The 23,351-nt window shown below is 44.7% G+C and overlaps 1 protein-coding gene across 2 annotated transcripts in view; it reads right to left on the reverse strand.

Moving 5' to 3' along the window:
• Positions 1-11,721, reverse strand: part of cd8a (CD8a molecule) — a 34,398-nt gene extending 22,677 nt beyond the window's left edge. The window contains exons 1-6 of one of the 2 annotated variants that reach the window (XM_072497966.1): positions 11,608-11,721; positions 6,312-6,659; positions 5,413-5,733; positions 5,095-5,190; positions 2,364-2,474; positions 2,208-2,247 (exon numbers count right to left, since the gene is read on the reverse strand). In XM_072497966.1, coding sequence (XP_072354067.1) covers positions 2,208-2,247; positions 2,364-2,474; positions 5,095-5,190; positions 5,413-5,733; positions 6,312-6,351 — 608 coding nt within the window. In that variant the 5' untranslated portion in view covers positions 6,352-6,659; positions 11,608-11,721. Of the gene's footprint in view, positions 1-2,207; positions 2,248-2,363; positions 2,475-5,094; positions 5,191-5,412; positions 5,734-6,311; positions 6,660-6,752; positions 6,901-11,607 lie in introns of those variants that run through there. The other variant, XM_072497965.1, reaches the window with a different exon arrangement.
• Between the last annotated feature and the right edge of the window lie 11,630 nt (positions 11,722-23,351).

Here is a 23,351-nt window from a genome sequence, read left to right on the forward strand (position 1 = left end):
ATAGATAATATTTTGGGAGATTTTTAAAAACTTTCTTTCGGATAGATAGCAGATGGATTAAATCGGCTATATTGGATGTGGTTTGTGGAATGATTGATTAAATAAATGCTTTTCTTTTCTGCACATTCATAGAATCTTAAAAAACGTACAGTGCGGAAGGAGGCAATTCGGCCCATTGACCCTCTGAAAGAACACCCTATCCCCCCCTCCCCCCCCCCCCCCCCCCCCCCCCAACCTATCCACAGTAACCCAGTTACTCTACCTAGTCTTTTGGACACTAAGGGGAAATTTAGCACAGACAATCCACCTAAACCATACATCATTGGACTGCGGGAGGAAGCCGGAGCACCCGGAGGAAACCCACGCAGACACAGGGAGAATGTGCAGACTCCGCACAGACAGTGACCCAAGCCGGGAATCAAACCTGGGACCCTGGAGCTGTGAAGCAACAGTGCTAACCACCGTGCTGCCCGAGGTTGCTGTAGTGACTATCATAGATGGTAAACATCGCTGCAACACTGCACTGATGGTGGAAGTAGTGAATGTTTAAGCTGGCAGATGAGGTGACAATCAAATGGATTATGTATACTTTCCCTGTTCCTGTATATTTATCCTGCTGAAAGTGCCACATGGTAGGTTTTACAGCAAAGTTGAATCCTATGGGATAAAAGAAGCAGTAGCAGCATGGATATAAAATTGGCTAAGGGGCAGAAACCATAGAGCTGTGGTGAATGGCATTTCTCAGACATGAGGAAGTATACTGTGGAATTCCCCAAAGCCCAGTGCTGTTTGTGACCTTCATTGATGACTTGGTCTTGAGGGTATAGGGCACAATTTCAAAATGTATAAGTGACTTGAACCTTTGGAAATATAGTAAACAATGAAGAATCATAGAATCCCTACAGTGCAGGAGGAGGCCATTCAGCCCATCGGGTCTGCACCGGCCCTTGGAAAGAGCACCCTACTTAAGCCCACCCCTCCACCCTATCCCCGTAACCCAGTAACCCCACCACATGGTAATGGACATTAAGGCGGCATTAGGCAACCTGGTGAAATGGGCAGGCACATAGCTAACGAAATTCAATGCAGAAGAGTGCAAAGTGATACATTTTGGTCGGAAGAATAAGGAGAGACGTGGCAAGCTAAATGGAAACATTTTAATGGGGATGCAAGAAAAGAGAAAGAGAGATTGGGGTGTTTGGGCAGAAATCTCTGAAGATTGCAGGACAGGTTAACAAAAGAGTTCAATTCAGGCAAAGAGTGAAGAAGCTCGAAACCTATATAAAACAAGAGCTTAGCTTGAGCCAGAGTACTCTGTCCAATTCTGGGCACTTTATAAAGGAAGTGAAGGCTTTGGCAAGGATGCAGAGGAAAATAACTAGAATGGTTCCAGTTATGTGGGCACACTGGGATTTTTCTCCTTGTAATAAAGAACATTAAGAGGGATATTTTACAGAGTTTTAAAAATCATAAAGGGTTTAGATTCAGTAAATATAGAGAAACTGTTTCTAATGCTGAAGCACCAATCAGCAGAGGCCACACATTTAAGATAATGGGTTAACAAAAACGGAGGTGACAGGAATAAAAACTTCACAACAGAACAAATGGTCCGGATTTGGATTACCCTTTAGATTGGCGCTGCATTCGGACTCCATGGTAACATTCAGAAGGGAATTGGTTGGCTATGTGAAGGAGCAGGGCCACATGCGGAAGGGGCAAGGGAGTGGGGTGAATGGCATTGCCCTTCAAAAGAGCTGATGCAGACCGGTTGCGTCGAATGGCTTCTTGCTGGGCTGTAACATCGTCCGTGCGAATCATCCTTCCCAAGTCTTGCACCATCATCCTATGCCAGTCACCCCCAGCTTGTCGATTTCGCAAACCACCTTCCCAGGCAATGACCTTTGACTGGCCAATTCAACTTGAGCTGAATTGAATCCCAATCAAGATTGCTGTGGCAACACCATGACACAGCCATTTAACAACCTACCTGTTACCAACCCCCCCCCCCCCCCCCCTCCCACACACACACACACACACACACACCCCAACTTCCCACAATAGCCACTACACCCCAGAGTGATCCATCTACCTGAAACACTTCCAGGTGTTTCTGGGAGATGTGACAAGGGGTCACATCAATGCGAATCTCTCTGTCCCGTCTCAAACCTCCCATTTAAAAAAAAAACCGAATCAAATGTAGTACCGACCTCTTCCTAAATTGATGCTGACAGCGTCTCCGGCGGGGTGCTAGAAAACAGACAGAAGCAGCAGGTCAGGCTGTGTCATATTAGCGACCAGGCTGAATTTGAAGTTTCCGAATTTAATGTAAAGTAAATAAATAAATAAAACGCGCGAAAATGTACTTCTGCAGTAAACGATGGAGACGAGAATCAGTGCGAGAAGCAACAACAAAGTGCCGCCGGCCAGAGGAGCCCAGATGATCATGTGACAGGACAGCCCATCTTGGTGGATCACTAGAGTGGGTGAAAAAGAAAATCCATATGAAAAGAACGAATTCGTCACTTGAATGTCATGGGAAACGTGTCGAATATTCAGTTCAACTATTCAATTCTGCTGAGTGGAAGCAACAAAACATATTTCAATAAATAGATTAATTGGGAATTATCCAGCTTTAATGGTAATTTAAATGGTAATAAAATCCACAGCACCGAGACCATCCCACATCTACACCTTTCGAAGCCCCGCCATATCGGAAATCAGAAGCACAATAAAATATACCAGGATTGGATTTTATGTGCTGTTTTTGGCTGATTGGATATCTGGGTTTATATCACTGATACAGGGGATTCTTGCTCATGGCCAAGACTCCCCTGTATCAGTGATATAAACCCAGATATCCAATCAGCCAAAGACAGCAGGTCCAGCGGCAAGGACATAAAGAGGATCAAGTGTGGACCATTCGGCCCTTCAATGTTCAATGTTTGAACCACTTCAGCACGACCCCGGTATCCCTTGGTGTTTTGAATGTGTACAGATCTATTAATCTCATCCTTGATCAAACTCAATGACTGAGCCTCCTCTTGGGGGTTGAAGTGGGGGGTGGGGGTGGGTGGGGGTGGGTGGGGGCAGAATTACTCTTATCCTGGTAAAGCAACGGCTGTTGACGGTGTAGCAGAGGGACCTTTGGAGTAGAGCTTTGTAATAGCACCCTGCGCCATTCAGAGACCTTTTAATCCCAGTTACCTGACGATATACTTTTCAACTGAACCGCTGTATTTAAAATCGCTCCCGAGTGAAACCCGAGTGCTTGGGGAAGGGCTAGTTGAGGCACTATCAGGCCGGGGTTAACTTGCTCTGAGTGTGGGGTCTTGCCACACCAGCGCTGTTAAGACATTCAGACATAAAACCCTGGTCCATTTGTGTTAGTGGATGGCATTGCTCACCATCTCCTCAATGTACTTTGTCAATTATTCTTTTTGTCTACTGTGTAAGTTTCCTTGGCCGCAGAAAAAATACTTTTCACTGTACTTCGGTACATGTGACAATCAATCAATCTGGCCCGGCGTGTGCCGCCTTGAAGTAGGGCAGGTGGTCTGTGCAGACTCGATGGGTCGATTGGCCTCCTTCTGTTCTCTAGGGATTCTCTGATTCTATTCCATGATGTCGGGATACTGCTGTCTTGTCTGCTAAAACACAATGTGCTAACCGATTGACACGAAGGATCAAACGCAAAGATCCATGGATGTACTGAGAGAGGAGAATCTTTTATTGGCAGCCCCTGAAATCCCGTTGCCTCACTCGGTTGGAATTAATCCCCCCCCCTCTCAGGAAGGAGTGGGGGGGGGGGGGGGGAAGGTGGCACTGCTGCCTCATAGCGCCAGGGACCCGGGTTCAATTCCGACCTTGGTGTCTGTGTAGAGTTTTCACTTTCTCCCTGGTCTAATCTGGCACAGGCTAGGTGGATTGGCCATGCTAAATCGCCCCTTAGTGTCCAAGGTCGTGCAGGCGAGGAGGGGTTGCGAGGATAGGGCGGGGGGCTGGGCGCTCTTTCAGAGGGTCGGTGCAGATTCGATGAGCCTTCCCCACGATAGGGATTCTCTGATAAACTCTGATTTCAAAGCGTGGTTCGGCACGAGCCCTGACTGAATAGGGGCTCCAAAGGTTATTTTGACAGGTCACCGCCAGCAAAGCCCAAACTTCAAATTATACCTGGCTGTTTTGGGAATTAAACCTCTTACATCAGACGCTTAAGCAAATAAATTCAATCTTCCATAAACACATAAATGAAGGCTAACAGCCCATCCACATTGGGTGGGTCTCTACATTGACATATAAACCTATCTGTACACACAAGCAGCGGGACAGAGATAACCATCTCTCTCTCACTTCAATGTTCCCTTTCAGATTGACGCTAACTTGGGGCTGCAGAATGGTCTTCTAAAGAGCAACTTGGTGAATGGGTTTGTGAACATTCCCACCGGGCCGTGGGTCGAAAGTTGCAGAGACAAAGCGGGGCACATTCCCCCAAGGTGATGACACATTAGGATAGCTGGAGTTCCGATGAGGGGACTGAGATCCGGGGGAGAGAGGAGGTTCCAGGAGATTTAATGGTGCCAAAAATAGAATGACTGGGAAAAAGGACAAGTTCTGCTCAAGAAATCGGTGTGGACGGCTATCCATTAAAGACGGCGGCTCACCACCACCTTCTCTGGGGCAATTAGGGATGGGCAATAAATGCTAGCCTAGCCAGTGACCCCCACATCCCAGGAATTAAAGATCTCACCGAGAGGGAAACGGGGATTGTGTGAAATGTCTTTGCTCGGGGATCGTTGAGAATTGACGCTTTGTCGTACAGATGTTGCATATTTTAAAGATAAACATATATATTTAAAGCGAAACAGAAGATACGGGGAGATAGGCTAAGACGACGATGGCCCGACTGGCCTCTTCCTTTAACGTCTAAGGTTCCAGCAATCGGTATGAGAATCTTCGAACTGGCACCTCGGAGGGTGTTGAGAGGTTAGACTTATCCGTCGTGTCTGAATGATAGTAATCGCTGCACCAATCCGCCACTTGCAAAAAAAGGGATGTCACGTAAACTCCCGCGGCCAGGGCAATTCGGGATGCACAGACCTGGTTTTGTTGGAGTCCTTTCTATGTTCTCCGGTGTGTTCACTGTTTTTTTCGTCGTGGTGCTGGTGGTCGTTAGCTTCGGGGTGGTCGCAACCTCTGTATTTATTCAATAAGTAAAAATTTGGGAATAAAAGAGAGGCATAGATTTAGCCAGGTGTGACATATGGTGTAAAACAAATACAGGTGAGGTTAAAATACTAAAACAGAGGAACTCATCTCACACATCCAATGAGAAAAATGTGAAGGGGGCAGTTTAATAAATTCAAACTAACCATGTTTTCATTCAATAATGACATTTTGACCTCCACTTTTACTGACCTTCCACATAATACTCCTGGGTTTTCCCGAACTTTAAGGCCCGATTTTTCGCCATTAAACAGTAATACTTCCCCGAGTCCTCCTTTCTGAAATCTTTCACCGTCAAAGAGACTTTTTGGGATGATTTGGCAACACTGTATTTGTCTTTCGCGGCAGGATTTTGTGCACCGATGCCAGATATATAGACCAGGAATTCCGGGTCGGGTTTTTTGCCCTGTCGGAACCAGTGCACCCCCTCGTCAGCCACGAGTGAGCAGGCGATGGTAGCTTTGGATCCTTCGTCTACCTTTGTCCTTTGTGGGGAAGCCTGTAGAATCGGGGCTGCAACAACAACAAAAAAAGTCACAAATACAGTAACATCAGTCCCCGTGCCCTCCTGTGGGACCAACCCCATACGGTCACTTCAGGCGCGGGACGAGGCCATTCGGTCCCTCCGGTCTATGCTAGATCACTGGGAGACATCCAGGGGTCTGAAGGCTGAATGAAGCGTGTTGATGTCACTGATGGAAACTGATCGCCTTGCTCTGTTCAGCCTTGAAACCCCGTCCCCACCCGAATTTATTCACGAATTCTCCGCCTGGCGAATTAGACAGAAGGCAATTCGCCCCTGGAAGAACCCTCCAATCAATCCCTGCTCTATACCCCCCCCCCCCCCCCACACACACACAGAGCTCCAGTTTGTCCCTTTCCCCCGCTTTCACCGTACAATAAGGTGCAGGGAAATCGCTCATTCCATCGAATTACATTTAAAGGCTGGACTCGATAACTGTTGTTTATATTGTTGGTAAAATGTTGGTTTAGCCTTCCCCCCAGTAAGGAATGTGTATGCGTTTCTTTCCCTTTCCCGAATGAACGACTTATTCCCCCCCCCCCCCCCCCCACCCCCAAGGGTCGCTTACTTGTCACTTGGAGGACGAGGAGGAACCCCAGGAGTTTCATGGCTTTGCGGTGAACGAGGGCACTTGCGACGGATGAGCCGATGTTTGTGGATCGCTTACGGCAGCGACCGGTCTCCGCACAGCTTCAGGACGTGAGGTCACCGTCCCCGTGGGCGGATAGATCTGGTATTTATTTTCTAACAAGATAAAGACCCTCCATAAACATTCATATCGGATGAGTTTTTAGTCCACCATTCAGGAGGGGTTTCAGTCTGGGGCCAATGGATCTCAAACGCCAGCGTTGGTCGCTCCTTTTTATGTGTTCAGTTGTAACGGATACATTGACCTTACTGATCCACAGAGTTATCTCTGTCAGAGTAAGAAAGAAAGAAAAATGAGAGAGATAAAACCGCACATCAAGCAGGCGCCAAATGGCGATTTTATATTAACCTATGTACAAACCTGAAGTCAGATGATTTAAGACTTTGTGTACACGAAAGGACTTTGGAGCAGCCAGAATAGTTCTGGGGATCTTGCGTGAATTGGCCGTGTGCAGCTGTGAGGCACACACCACCTAAAATGGGTTACTTGAGTTACTTTATTTGAATGGGGGTATTGCTTGAACCATATCTCATTTGATGTTCGTCTGCTTGCATCAGTGTCAAAGCTCTTGCACAAATTCAGTTGCATTGACACATGCGGCTGTTCTAACACTTGGGCATTACCTTAAATGGAGATTTTACTGGTGATTTCCGGAATTAACCGACGCGGTTTGCAGAGCACCGGGAATTAATGATGATTGCAGAGACATTCGTTGGGTTTACTCTGTTTTTTAATTGTAGCATTTGATATTTGTGTTCCTTAAGAGCAAGCTGTTGATTGAACAACTAACCCAACACCAGACACACGAGCGAATGTGTTCAGCACCGGGCTGGGCCATACAAACCAAAAAGTGTGTCATATAGTAAAGTTAGAGCGGTGTGGAAATATGAGGACCTCCACATGTGCGCAAGATCGGAGATGCTGTTTTGCGTTAATTGTTTTAGTTTCCACAGAAGGAGGAGTGCAAGGAAGGTTCACTAAATTAATTCCTGGAATGGAGGGATTGTCCGACCAGGAAAGATTGAATAGACTGGGCCTATGTTTAATAGATTATGCACGCCCCCTAACAGTGGACAATAATACGTAGAAACACTTCGATTTAATTATGAAAATAAATTAAAGATGAGTGAATCCAAATGTATATAACCCAGTTTCCAGGGTATGAACCTGCCAAGCCACATGCCACTTTGGTTATATGGCCCAGGCCCATTCCACAGATAAGGACAGAGAGTCAAAGTCGTATTCATTATAAATAGGAATTCAACCAGTTTATTATTTGCTCCAATATTCCCAGTAAGACGCTTAGCCATTGTAAGGCTGACTTGCAGCCCCTTCATTTATGCTATTGCATGTCCGCAGATCGCCAGTTGAGAGATGCTGGGATTGGCCACATCACTTTCTTCATTCGTCCTCCAGCAGGAAATGCTGTTAGGAAGAAGAATTGGGGGTAAAGAAACTGGGTGCGCTTTATTAAATCTCTTGGTCGGTAGATTTAAAACCACTTTCCATGCGCATCTAACAATGCAGAGATCTAAAACTGCCACTCTTGGCAATGTTAGTGAAAATATTACGCTGATTGTATTTAACCAATAGATTTAGTCACAGTTAAAATTTCAGTATTCACCGTATAGCAACCATAATTTTTCTCAGGTCAGCATCGTTTAGATTCACTTCGCATTCGGTTTTCCTAAGGCTCTGCTCCCCGGTTTTAAATCTTTATTTCCACATTGTCTTTAATTTGCTGAATGCAAATTCTTGTGTCAGTTTTAAATTACTTTAAGGTTGAATCTCATTACCTTGCATCAGATTGTCCCCAGCCTCCAAGTTTCTCATCATCTCAGGCACACTGAGCAATGTTATATCAAAACATCCGCCCTACCTTCCCAGTTAGCAATCTTGCCCTAACTTCCCGATTTCCACCGAATTTCAAAGTTATTAGAACCTTCCATTTCTCGAATTCACGTATTATTTATAGTGGATCAACCAATTTCATTGGTTGTAAATCGGTGTATTTTGTTTTGTAATGATTTCATGTAAAATGTATTATTATATCATGTTGGGATTGTTTACATATTTATAACATTCTGTTAATAGGTACAAAGGCACTGTAGTGAGGAAAGTGAGAACAATGCTTTCCCCTCGTGTCCACGGTGTCACTAAGAACGCTTTCTTTTTACATTTGAAACATCACCCTCTACCTCCACCTCTCGCTCTGTTGCTGAAACATTCATGGATACTTTGAACACTTCAAAGCCTTATTGTCTCCGATATTCCTGGTGTTGCTCTCCATAAACAAGCCAACCTTATGAAGAAGCAAACCTCCAATTGTCTTATCAATCGTCATATTCCTTGTGGCCGGGCAGAATAGACTTTTAAGACTCTGTTCCTGATGTTTAAATGCCTTTATGTCTTTCCATTCTCCTGTAGGTGTGCATTCCTTGTTATAAAGCCTCTGCCTCCTGGCTTTTCATCCTGTCATCCCTTCCCCTCCATAAGCATCTCTACCTTGTCACCTCATTTCCGGCTTCCAAAAGCCTGTTATTTTGGTGTTGTCCCCCTCCCTCCCACCTCCTCTTTCTCCTGTCAGCTGTATGGCCAATCTTTGCCCGCCATCTTGTGAAATGACAAGATGTCACTACAGGTGTGAAGCAAAGCGGGCATAGCAGGTGTAGTTATTGAGCTGGAGGCGAATCGTTGACAGAAGCTTTTTCACCAGATGGACAAAGCTACTCGTCAGTCCCCGGCTCCTCACCTTGGGCAGGGCATTCTTTATCGGGGACAGCTGAAACCGGCAGGATTTTCCATCTCATTCTTTTTGCTGATACAAGATGTGACTTGGATATTAATCGGTAGATTTCCTCTCTGTTGAGCTGTGATGGGCAGTTGCTTACAAGTATTTAAATTTCAGTTAATTTGGTTGAAGTGGGACTTTGTGTGACACTTTGAGGTGTAACATGATGCAGTGGTGATCCCATATCAGACTCTTCCTTCTACTCTGGCTACCTAGAATGGTTTCCAAGTATCCACTGGGGCTATAGGTCGCACCTCTTGGATTGACGCAGACAAGATTATCTAATATAATCAAACGCCCTCTACTCCCAATCTATTACCACACTCCGCCTATCCCTGTTCTCTGATTGAGCACTGTTGTAAAAACAAACTAAGGTCCTTGATCTTGGCCCTCCTGCTATTTGGGTATGTGCAGTTTTACAGTATCACTGTCACAATAATCTCTTCATACATTTATTTATCGTTGTACTTCCTGTTTTCTTCACATACCATTTTCCTGTTCGCAATGTTCTCCGCTTCACCGCTCTCATACCTTTCGCTTTCTGCTTAAATATATTTTTGGAATGAAGTAAATACACCCTGGTCCATCATTCTATCCCCCCCCCCCCCCCACCCCCCGTTTCCATTAAGATACAATTGACCAGCCGACCAATTCAATCCCATTAGCTATTTGCGTCCCTCGTGTTGGGTTACATTCTACACTGACGATATATATATATATTTTTTGAAAATTGTAGTTTTCAACCTGGATTAATATCATTAATTAATTTCAGAATGTTGTCGCTTTGCAGGTTTATTGCTGGTCCAAGGAACATCGTGAGATTATAGCCTTTATTAAACACAATTCGAAGGAAATAGCATCGCCTGTCAGAATAAAATGAAGGTTGTAGCAACTGGCTCGTTTTCCCCCAATGTCACGTTAACCAGGCACCTTACTGAAGGCTCTCGGCCAATCACCAATGTCACCGTTGCAAACTTATTGTCAGAAATGCAAGCGATATTGTACCTTATTGTCAGAAATGCAAGCGATATTGCACCTTACTGTCAGAAATGCAAGCGATATTGTACCTTATTGTCAGAAATGCAAGCGATATTGTACCTTATTGTCAGAAATGCAAGCGATATTGTACCTTATTGTCAGAAATGCAAGCGATATTGTACCTTGTGTTGCCCTATTATGTATTTTCTTTTCATGTACTAAATGATCTGTTGAGCTGCTCGCAGAAAAATACTTTTCACTGTACCTCGGTACACGTGACAATAAACAAATCCAATATTATATTCAATTTTGTTTTCATTGTGAAGTTGCTAGAAAAACGCCTTTCATGTTGAGAACCCCTGCCTCACCCATACACCAACAGCATTATCCCAGAGTGACTGTAATCCTCATTAATGGGCTCAGTCTCAGGGAGAGGTGGTGTAGTAATGTTGTCACCGGATTAGAAACCCAGGAAAAATACTGGAGATGTGGGTTCAAATCCAGCCAATCTCAAACTTTAAACTCAATTTAAAAAAAAATAACCTGGAAACTCATTGTCGATTGTCATCAACAATCATTAGGGAAGGAAATCTGTCGTCTTTACCTGGTCTGGCCTACATGTGACGCCAGGTCCACAGCAATGTGGTGACTCCCTCTGAAATGAAGGGCGGTAGGGAGTGGGCAATACATTCCGGCCCAGCCAGCGACCCCCACATCCCGTGAACGAATAATTCTTAAAAATTTGAAACTAACTCTTTTCCTTCCGCCTTCTCTCCCGAAACTCCAACTCCACAACTAGGAACTGAGCTTGAAGCGATATTTGACCCTGAAATGTGTCAGAATAATAGAATGACACCGCAGCAACGGAGACCACTCGGCCCGTTGCGCCTGTGCTGGCCCTTTAAAGGAGCTATCAAATTTCCCCAAACCCCTGCAAAATTCCCCCTCAAATGTGGGGTTGATCGATTAATCGCAATCGCTGTAATTTCAGGAGACGGTAAACCAGAATATTGGACATTAAAAAAAATACAGCGTAGAAAAGTCGAGAGTGCCCAGTTTCCCTTAACGAAAATTCGCTCTCCGTCCTCTGTTCTGTGGGCTGTAACTATGCGGTGGGCAAACCCTGCCAGGGAGAGAAAGGACGGGACATTCTCTCCAGAAATCACCCCGATCACTTTCGGACAGCTCTCCTTCCAATTGGCCCCCGCACCGCCCTCCCTGGAAACCTCATATACACATTCTAGCTCAGATTGATGCCTAAGGTGATCTCTAATCGCATAGACCTTCCTTTTGAAAACATGGCACAAATAGACCTTAATAAAACTGTCTCCAATAAAAGCTTCTACACCAGCCAATCTGGCGGTCACCAAAATAAACAGGCTCAGTATCTGCAGCACTCGCACTCTGGATATTGACTTTTGTACCCGGCAGCGGAAATAAACTTACATGTTTATCTTCTCGATTGGGTGTAAACGGCATGAAGCCAGCCATCTCGGTGGCTAAATTTCCTCTCCGTGTTGCTTCCTGTTGAAGCAGGTTTGAGAGTCTGCAGCAAGTAGAGACGTGTCAACACACGCGATTGGCAAACATGTAAACGACTTAAATATCCCCCGCCCGGATTAACAGGTTGACAATAATGATGAAGCAGAAGCCAGTTATTTGCTCACATGCCAAGTCCCAGGGATGTTTAAAACGGGTCAGCGTGACTACGAACAAACAATACCTTCAGTGTGTTCGGATGAGAATGGCCCTTGTTCCAGTGATGTTTGTCATCTGGTATGTCCAACCAAATGATACAACCTTTCATGGAGTGGGGAGGGCTCATCCGAACACCAATAAACCAACATTTAGAGGCTTTTAGCGTTAAATACTTAGTCGCAAAATGGCTGTAATCTTCACTCAAACAAAATATTTTTTTTATCGGCATTCCATTGAACATTTCGGAACAGGGGACAATTGAACAGAGTGAGCTTTTTGCACCCGAGGGTCATTCCCGCGCCTGGACACAAACTTACATTGTTTGTGCTAAGAAAGGTCAGACTTATTATTATATCAGCAAGTACCTGCGCAGCACCAATACCGACCCAGGCGTTGGCAACTATTCTATATTTCACCACAATTAGGGGTGCACTAACAATAACTAAACCACATTGGTCACGGGCAGGTCACTGGGGTGCAGGGGGGTTAGTGTTAAATATTAAAAAGAAAACAATGTCTGGCCAAATTGTTCCCTCTTTGCAACTGGCAGCCCAAGGAGATCATAAAAACAATTCACTTTATATTTGCAAGATATCTGGATCCCAGGTTCAATTCCCTGCTGGGTCACTGTCTGTGCGGAGTCTGCACGTTCTCCCTGTGTCTGCGTGGGTTTCCTCTGGGTGCTCCGGTTTCCTCCCACAGTCCAAAGACATGCAGGTTAGGTGGATTAGCCATGCTAAATTGCCTATAGTGACAAAAAAGGTTAGGAGGGGTTATTGGGTTACGGGGATAGGGTGGAAGTGAGGGTTTAAGTGGGTCTCGATGCAGACTCGATGGGCCGAATGGCCTCCTTCTGCATTGTATGTTCTAACAGAAAAACAGCCATTTGAGCACAGCAGCTGCCTTCCCTGTCTCTCTCTTCAGGACTCTGTCTCTCTTGTCCTATATCTCTGCGCACAGTACATCTGCCGAAAATCAGGCCAACTGCATCTGCCTCTAAGAATTTCATTAAGGTTATGTTGCTGATGAGGTAACAAACCCTGATACTCATTTTCTTCGTCAGTTCATGAACTCTTCCCACTCAGCATGCTCCTTCACCATTTCTTTTCACACAAGAACGACTACTGTCTCATTTTTAACTTTTGGTTTAGGGTGAAGAACACAAATCCTTCCCCATAGCTCCATGGTATCAGCATTGGGTTTCAACAGAACTTGACTGGAGTCCCCAGTTTCCATGGCAATCAGGTCACATTGGTTTATTGCCCGGCAGAATGACCAGGAGGTCACATGTTCCATTTACTTTAAACCTTGAATTAAAAAGAGACAATTTAAAACATAGCCATCTGATAAAACATTGCATTCTGAACACCTTCCTGCTAAAATATGAAAAAATATTACAATGGAATTTTTTTTTCCTCTAATACTATCAACATATAGCATTGTTAGCACTCTAACCACTAACTTACTATATAGAGGCCAAGCAATAATCTCCATCCTTGCACATTTTATCATTAACTTGTCTCTTGGCAGCATAGTCTCATGTAATAATGAAGATTTAAATTTCAGTCATTCCAACTCTTGTGAATGAAAATTAATTTTACTATAGGTGGCTTAACTTTTCATCCTTCACTTGTAGCAAATCTTCTTTTACATAGTTCTCACAGCATTCCCAGGTATTGGGTTATAAAATGGTACACTTGGCCTGCTTAACTTTGTCAAGAACAACATTTCTGACAATCCCTTTGAATTCAGCAACATTTTTTTGTTCTACTTCAACAATATTGACTTGATTGTCATAAGATGTTAACCTTTTAACATAGTCTTTAAACCACCCATTCATCTTTCAATTCCTAATCTCTATTCTCTTTCATGGATCCAAGTTCTTTAATGTCACAGAAAGTCCCAATCAGTTGTACAATTGAATCATTCTCCTCTTGTTTAAATTCAGGGTCCTGTTCTCCTTAAGTTCCTTTAAACTTTCAGTATTCTTTTCCAGGAAATGCCATTTAACACTGCCTCTTTGTTTGCAGGGATCTGTTCTGGGGCCTCAACTTTTTACAATTTACATCAATGACTTAGATGAGGGGAGCGAAGGCATGGTAATTAAATTTGCAGACGATACAAAGATGGGTAGGAAAGTATATTGTGAAGACGTAAGCGGTGGAATTCTTCATGCCAGAAATTAAGTGTTGACGCTCGGACTGAATCGGCGATGTTCTACCACAGCAGAATTGTACCACTCCCAGATCAATCCACCGACCGTTAAGGGGCGATCACCAACACCACAGGGACCACGACCGATTCCGATGAAAAACGATGCCTGATTTGCCGGATTTGGGATTGGCACTCGAGAGGCTGACAAGCTGCAGCCGCATTTAAGCACTCCGCTCCTCACACACACTCAATCCAGCCAATAAGATGCCAGTAAGGAGAGTGGCACTGTGGTTCACCGTCGCCAAGTTGGAGGAGAGGCAATTCATTCTATTGCTGAGTAAAATCTTGCTTAGCCGCTTTAAGAATTTCATTAAGGTTATGCTAATGATCAGATAACAAATCTTGATACTCCTCTTCTTGTCAGTTCATGAATTCTTCCCACTCAGCATGCGCCTTCTCCATTTTGTTTCACACAAGAATGGCTACTTCCTCATTTTGACCTTTTGGTTTATGGCCAAGAACACAAATCCTTCCTCGTAGCTCCATGGTATCAGTAACCATGGAGTCTTTTGGTACAAAACGCTGTTTTCTTTTGTTCCATCATTAGCTGGGAGTGCTGCTGTTAAACGTTTTGAAACCGGTTTCTCAGATTCAGTCTGTAGGTTTAATCAGCTTTGACAAAGGGTCATCTGGACTCGCAACGTTAGCTCTTTTCTCTCCCTACAAGATGCTGCCAGACCTGCTGAAATTTTCCACCATTTTCTCTTTGGTTTCAGATTCCAGTGTCTGCAGTAATTTGCTTTCATATATATTGTAGGTTTAATTTGACAGGTTTAACTCATACAGGAAGTCGTGGAAAAATTCGTACTGGGCATCTGTACAGAGATAAATAGTATTAAGCCCTGAATTTTTAAGATGGTGTGGGCTCAGTCCTGCCATCTGAAGAGTCAGTGGGGAACACATCCCTGTGGCCTCTGGCTGCCCCACAGCCAATATATGCTCAAATCAGCGTTGATTGGCACGTAGCAGGTCTTCAATGCTTCATTCAGAAGTTCCTCGGAGAGCTTCTGACCAGTCTGAATGGCCTCAAACCTAAATAGGTGATGGGCTAGATTCTCCGATCCTGAGACTGAGTGTTGATGCCGGGGATTAGTGGAGTTCCACAACAGCAAAACTGACGCCGCACCTGGATCGATTCACCGGTCATTAAGGGGCTAGCACCGGTGCAACGTGGAGCACGGCAGATTCCAATGAAAAGTAGTGTTTGATTCACCAGGTTGGGGATTGGCACTCAGAAGGTTGACAAGCTGCAACCCACATACACACACTTCACTCCCCACACACACCATCCCAGCCAACAAGATGGCAGCAAGGCAAGCGGCACCAAGATTCACAGATGCCGAACTGGAGACCTTGCTCGATGCCGTGGAGGAGAGGTGGGTGACCCTGCGCCCCGGGGTAGGAAGGAGGTTTCCAGCTGCCGCTGTTCGCAGGTGGCAGAGGTCATCAGCGTCGTGGGCAACACTGCGAGGACTGGCCAGCAGTGCAGAAACAAACTTCACAACCTCCTCAGGGCAGTCAGGGTGAGTAGGCAGCACTGTGCCCCTAGCACCAATTCCCATCCCACACACCCAACCCAGGGGGCAGCCGAACCCTCACATTCCGGCACTGGCTGCCATGGCTGGGTAGCCTGCCCACTTAAGCCACCAGCTACCCATCCCCTGAACTGCATGCGCAGACTGTGCGTTTTCTGCCTGCCCCCCCCCCCCCGCCCCCCCAGGAGAAGGCCGCACACAATCGCCGAAAGAGGGAGGGGACTGCCGGACCTGCGGCCCCTCATCACAGTGGAACAGAGGCTACAGATGTAGTCGGTGGGGCCGAAGAAAGGGCAGTGGCCGGGGCAGAGGTCGCATCGGGCGAGGAAGTGAGAACCCGCTGAGTTGCGGTTCCCCATGGCACGTGCCACCCCAGCACCCATACCACCCCCACCACCACCCCACCCCCACCACCCCCTGTACCACACTCCCCCCAGCCCGCGATGAAATCATACATCTTGTCTTGTGTTTTGCAGGAGCTGCTGGTGTCACCTGCCCCCGAGCCCAACCACAACCACAACCCCGCGTGCCGAGCAACGGCGATGGTGGCACAGACATGGATAGGATCCCTCGGCACACATCCAGTGATACTCTGGTGCTCGAGTCCGGGGAAGACACTGACTTCCCATTACAGCTGTCTCCAACACCCTCCCCCATCGCAGAGACACTCACCTGAGTTGGGCACTTTAGTGAAGAGGCTCCTGGGACACTATCTGGTCGCACCAAACATATGCTGCAACAGCAGGTGGAGAGAGGAACCCCCGAGGTGGTGGACGGTCGCAGGGCTGGGCTACCCCAGGGACTAGCTGCCATCCAGATGGGTTTCAGGCTTCTGGAATGGATAGTCCCATTGATTGTGGAGATGCAACCCCATCACCAACAGCTCCTGCAAGACTCAATTGCATTCCGGGCCAGGGGGGAGTGTGGGTGATGGGGCTCTGTTGGGGAGGAACATAGGTACATAAGAACTAGAAGTCGGCAACTCACCCCCTCGAGCCTGCTCTGCCATTTAATCAGACCATGGCAGATCTCTTCCTGGTCTCAAAACTGTTATGGGCATGGCGTTTTCAGAACCTGAAAATGTATCATGGAGTTCAACCAACCTCCCCCTTTAATGCTATTGTTGCTTTTCCAAGCACACGGTTTATTCCCTTGGTGTAGGATTACAATTATGGACACGTAGGTTTTTAAACACAAAACAATGTTTATTCCATGAACTCAACTTAACCTCTTAAATAAACATTGGATCTCTTAACACCCCTTACTTCAAAGATAACCCCGAAAATATTACAACACTAAATAATCCTACAGTTATTCCTTTCAACATCCATGAGACATAACACCTTTAAACAGAAACATATCAGGTTAAAGGCTTTACTATTATGAGTTTAAATCACCCAAATGATCCAGAGATAGTCTTTCATGGCAGAGATCACAGCAGATCCAGCTCACTGCAAACACAGACACACACAAGTTCTTTCCAAACTGAAACTAAAAACTGCAAAATGGCTGATCTAAAACCCAGCTCCACCCACACTCTGACATCACTGCATTTCTTAAAGGTACATTGCTTAAACATCCAGTTCTTAAAGGCACTCTCACATGACATCTCCCCCCAAGAAAAAAAAACCCATCAACTTCAAGATGGTTTCAGTTTTCGCTTTTGCACCATCCACTAAGAAATGTACACAGTAAATATACCTTTTTGTTTAAAAAAAAACCCCACACGCAAACAGGTATAATAATATAGTCCATTTTTCTTTGTTCTTCTTCCTCCAACCAAAATCCTTCTCGATTGACAATCTCTTTGAACAAAGTCTCTGCACGATCCATCCATTCCTCTACTCCTCAGCATTTCTCTTTAGAATCAGATACTTTAGTTCAATCTGACGACAGAGTCCCTTGCAATTCAGGAACATTGGTTACCACAGCTTTTAGGCAGTCAAATACCTGTTGAATTTTTTTAACGTTTCTTTAACAAGTCCATCAGTGGAGCAACCACGCTACAAATGTTTTGCACAAAGGTTCGATCAAATTCATTCATGTTAAGAGATTGCATTATGTCCCTTCGTCTTGAGGGTATCGGAAACTCCTCAAGGAAAGTGATTTGGGCTTCTCCAAATTCACTTTCTCCTTTGATTTCTCCTCTTGTCTAACCTGTGACTTTGCAACCTTGTTACTACACAATCTGGAAAAATCCCAGGATATTCGTCCTTCAACACTTCAGTTGACTGATTTTCCACTGGCTTATCAACCACAGTAGGCATCACTCCCACCTGCGATCCAGCTATATCATAACCCAAGATAAACTGTATTCCTGGACAAGATACTTTATCTATTACTCCTACTACCACTTCACCACTCTTCACTGGGCTTTCCAACCTTACCTTATATAATGGAACGCTACTCCTCTCACCCTGAATTCCACATATCACCACCTTTTCTGGCAACGTTCCCCCCAAACTACATAATTCCTCATCTCTTACCATTAAAGATTGACTAGCCCCTGTATCTCTTAAAATTGTGACTTCTTTACCTGCTCCTCCTGATACTCATGAGTAAACTTTACCCACACAAGTAAATTCTTTAAATACATCTGGCACCTTCTTAACAATTACTTCTTGAACAGGCTGTACAATCGTTTGCACCTCCTTCGCTTCCCTTCGGCTTTCCTTTATCACTCTAACAAATCCCACTGTCTTCTCCTGTTTTACCATATCAGCCTTTCCAGTGCTTTTCTTCAACCACCAACACTGTGACTTTACATGGCCTCGTTTATTACAGTGAAAACATTTGAAACTTTTCATTTCTTTTCCACCCTCCTGTATTTCTTTTTAAATCTGAGGTACACTCTCTTTATTGTCTCCCATCAGATCACCTTTATCTTTACCACTTGAGTATTTCTCATGTCCCCAGTTTCTATCCCTCACCGGCTGAAACTGATGTCAGAAACCAATCTTTGATTTATGAACTAATTCATAATCATCTGCCATTTCTGCTGCTAATCTCGCAGTTTTAACCCTCTGTTCTTCCCCATGAGTTCTCACTACATCAGGAATTGAATTTTTAAACTCCTCCAAAAGTATAATTTCTCTGAGAGCTTCATACGTTTGGTCTACTTTCAAAGCCCTTATCCACCTATCAAAATTACTCTGTTTGAGCCTTTCAAACTCCATGTATGTTTGACCAAATTCTTTCCTTAAATTTCTAAACCTTTGTATGTAAGTTTCAGGCACTAGCTCATATGCACTTGATGGATTTCTGCACCTCCTCATACGTCCCAGATACCTCCTCCGGTAGTTATGCAAACACTTCACTAGCTCTACCTACCAGCTTTGTTTGAATTAGTAACACCCACATGTCTTGTGGCCATTTCATTTGTTTAGCTACCTTCTCAAATGAAATGAAAAAGGCTTCCACTTCCTTCTCGTCACACCTTGCCAATGCTTGGACATATTTAAATAGATTCCCACCAAGCCTTCGACTATGTCGCTCTTTCTCACTATCCTCATCACTATCCTCCAACTGTACGTTTCCCTTTACATCTGCCAATTTTAATTGACTTTCATGTTTCATGGCCATTTTCTGAAGTTCAAACTCTCTCTCTTTATCTTTTTCCCTGATCTGTATCTCCCTTTCTTTTTCTTTTTGTTCGGCTAGGGCTATTCTTTCTTTTCCCCTTTCTTCTCTCTCCTTTTCTTTTTCCTCTCTCTCTCTTTCCCTCTCTTTTTCCTCTCTCTCTCTCTCTCTCTTGTATCCAAGCTGCTTTAATTCTTTCTCATGTTTCATTTGTTTAATTTGCAATTGAAGTTTTGAATTTTCCAATAAGTCAAATTCTATCTCAGGCAACTTTAAATGTTTAACCACTGCCATAATTACCTCATGTTTTTTGCATTTTGTCAGGTAATGTTAACTGCAATGTTGTTGCCAAATCCAACAGTTTGCTTTTCATCTCTGTCCGTAAGGTACTGCGTGTGACATTCTCCACCCCCAAAAACCTCTGAGCCTCTGAAAGAGCCATTGTCCACAACACACTTAAACTAAAATACCACACCGGAAAAGCAACAATCCTTCACTGTTTTTAAGTTCACAAAAGCCAATCCAATAGATAGAGTTTTATCCTGGACGAGCCCCCAATTGTTATGGGCGAGGCGTTTTCAGAACCCCAAAATGTATCATGGAGTTCAACCAACCTCCCTCTTTAATGCTAATGTTGCTTTACCGAGCACACAGCTTGTGGGATTACAATTATGGACACGTGGGTTTTTAAACACAACTTAACCTCTTAAATAAACATTGGATCTCTTAACACCACTTACTTCAAAGATAACCCCAAAAATATTACAACACTAAATAGCCAGAGGATCAGACCATGTAAACAAGTGCACAGCTGCACATTGTTGCTGACAATGGCATCCAGCAGGGAATCCAGTTCCGCGTTGGTGAACCTCGGGGCCACAAATTTTGCTGCCATCTTGTTTGCTGGGATGGTGTGTGTGGGGAGTGTAATGTGTATATGTGGCTGCAGCTTGTCAGCCTCCTGAGTGTCAATCCCAAACCCGGCAAATCCCGCACCGTTTTTCATCAGAATCGATTGTGTTCCATGTGGTGTCGGTACTAGCCCCTTAGCAGTCGCTGAATTGGTCCAGGCGCGGCGCCAGTTTGCTGTCGTAGAACTCCACAAATCCTGCCCCAGCATCAACTCTTTGTCTCAGGAACGGAGAATCTGGCCGATGATTCTGTGGGTAAAAGTAAAATCTGTGAGTATAACTGTGCCATACATCAGGCAGTTGCTTGAATAGTCTGTGGGAAATCTCTCTAAATTTTGGTCCAAGTCACTAGATGTTAGTGAGGAGGAAATTGAAGGGTCACTTGGCTGGGTGTGCCTTTGTCAAGTCAGTGCCCAGGGTGGTGTCAGGTGGTTGTTTTATTCTTATTGTTTTTTTATAGTAGTAGTTTTGATACAACTGAGTGCCATTTCCAGCAGCAGTTAAGAGTCAACCACATTGTTGTGGATTTCGAGTCATATCCATGCCAGACTGGGTAATAACAGCGACTTAATCCCTTCCCTAAAGGACATTAGTGAACCAAGTCAACTCTCATAATAATCTGGCAGTTCCACGTTTACCCTGGACCGATGTTAGTTATTTATTCCAGATTTTATTTAATTAACTGAATTTAAATCCCCCCATGGTGAGATTTGAGCTCCTATCTCTGGATCATTAATCCGGTACCATACCAACGTACCCCAGCTTCCAACAGTCAAACATGTGTCCAGATTTTAAATAAAATGTAATTTAAAGAGCCTCAGAGATTGATTAAAGGCCCTGATGAGGCTATCATGAGCACAATCTAGAGTGGATTACAGTTAATCTTTTAATCTTAGAACTATTTGCATGAAAAGCAAATCAACAAGATAATAAAATGCAATATACGGGTTGTCGGATCAGCTGTCGTCCACACGACAACAGGAAGTGGCCACTCAAACCCTTTTGCAGTTCAGCACTCCAATTTCCCATGGCAATACACAGAATTTACACCAGCAAAACAGGCCCTAACACCCAGCCTATGTTAGTACTTATCCCTCACATTAGTAGTTGTCCTAATCCTGTGCCCACCTTGGTCCTAGAATCACAGATTCATACAGGCAGATCGAGGCCATCCTGTCTGTCTCAGCTCCCAGGGATTTCCAATAAAGATTCCTTTATCCCTTCAATCTCCTTCTTCATTCACCTAGCTAATCGATTCTTAAATTGTTTCTGATACAATCCCTAACGTGATGGCACTTTCCACATTCTCAATACACCTGGTTTAAAAAGACTTCCTCGGCTCCATTGTGTTAACTCTGTAATGTTCAATTTTACATATATATCTTTTTTATAAATTTAGAGTACCCAATTCTTTTATTTTCCAATTAAGTTGCAATTTAGCATGGCCAACCCACCTACCCTGCACATCTTTGGGTTGTGGGGGTGAGACCCACGCAGACACAGGGAGAATGTGCAACTCCAAACGGACAGTGATCCGGGGCCCGGATTGAACCCGGGTCCTCAGTGGCGTGAGGCAGCAGTGCTAACCACTGCGCCACTGTGCCGCCCCTCAATTTTATATTTATGTCTTGTTTTAGACTACTCCATTTCCACAGGTTGCTTCTATCCATTCTGCTTGGTGATTTCCATTTATTTCAACATATTTATCAAATCATCCTTTAATCTGCTCCGTTCCAATGGAAACCTCTCCAATTTCATCCCCAAATTGGCTGCATTTCTTACACGCCAAATATGACTATACCACGAAACAACGTCATTGGCTGGAAAGTGCGGTGGGCCATCCTGTGGCTGAGAACGTGGCTGTGTCAATGCAAGTCTTTTTGAAATAGGCGAGTTACTATATTTGACTGAACTAACCACATTAGATGTAAATACAGGAAATCTGAAACAGAAACAGAAAATGTTGGAAATAAACAACACCAGTAAGGAGAAAAAACAGATTGAGGATTGGAGACTCCTTTATCAGAACTCAAGAATAAAATATCGGCTAGCATTTCTGCCAGGCTGGGAAGATAGGACAACACGTTTTATTTAACACTCTAAACCAAAACTTGGTCAAAGAGATCGGTTTTATCGAGTATCTTAAAGGATTGAAGAACAAGGAGATACAGTTTAAAAATTAAGACAGAGATGAGGCAAACTCAGAGGATTCTGAACCTTTGTAACTCTCTTCCCCAGAGAGTGGTGGAGCAGCGTCAACGGATATTTTTAAGGCAGATGTCGATAGATTCTTAATAAGGGAGTCACAGGCTATGGGGGCGAGGTAGGGGGTGGGGCTGGTTTAGAGCAGTGGGCTAAACAGCTGGCTTGTAATGCAGAACAATGCCAGCAGCGCGGGTTCAATTCCTGTACCGGCCTCCCCGAACAGGTGCCAGAATGTGAAATGAAATGAAAATCATTTATTGTCACAAGTAGGCTTCAAATGAAGTTACTGTGAAAAGCCCCTAGTCGCCACATTCCGGCGCCTGTTTGGGGAAGCTGGTATGGGAATTGAACCGTGCTGCTGGCCTGCCTTGGTCTGCTTTAAAAGCCAGCGATTTAGCCCAGTGTGCTAAACCAGCCCCTATATGTGGCGAATGTGGCGACTAGGGGCTTTTCACAGTAACTTCATTGAAGCCTACTTGTGACAGTAAGTGATTATTGTTATTATTATTGAATGGTGGAGCAGGCTCCAGGGGCTGATTGGCCTATTCCTGCTCCTAGTTTGTGTGTTTGTATCTAAAGTGAGGCAGAGAGATTTAGGGAAAGTATTCCAGAATGGCGGGCCTATTAGTATCGAGTTAGAGGAATGCATGTATCTCTGAAAGTTCTGGGGCTGGAGGAGATTTCAAAGATAGGAAGGGGCTTGGAGGAGGCTTTGAAGGGAAGGGATTTGAAAACAAGAATGAGAATTTTAAAACCAAGACTTTCCTTTACCAGGAGCCAGTGTAGGCCAGAGAGCACAGGGGTGATTATCATAGAATTTACAGCGCAGAAAGAGGCCATTCGGCCCATCGAGTCTGCACCGGCTCTTGGAAAGAGCACCCTACCCTAGGTCAAGGCCTCCACCCTATCCCCATAACCCAGTAACCCCACCCAACACTAAGGGCAATTTTGGACACTAAAGGCAATTTATCATGGCCAATCCATCTAACCTGCACATCTTTGGACGGTGGGAGGAAACCGGAGCACCCGGAGGAAACCCACGCACACA

The sequence above is a fragment of the Scyliorhinus torazame genome, chromosome 3 (assembly GCF_047496885.1).
Source record: "Scyliorhinus torazame isolate Kashiwa2021f chromosome 3, sScyTor2.1, whole genome shotgun sequence".
Taxonomy (NCBI): Eukaryota; Metazoa; Chordata; class Chondrichthyes; order Carcharhiniformes; family Scyliorhinidae; genus Scyliorhinus; species Scyliorhinus torazame.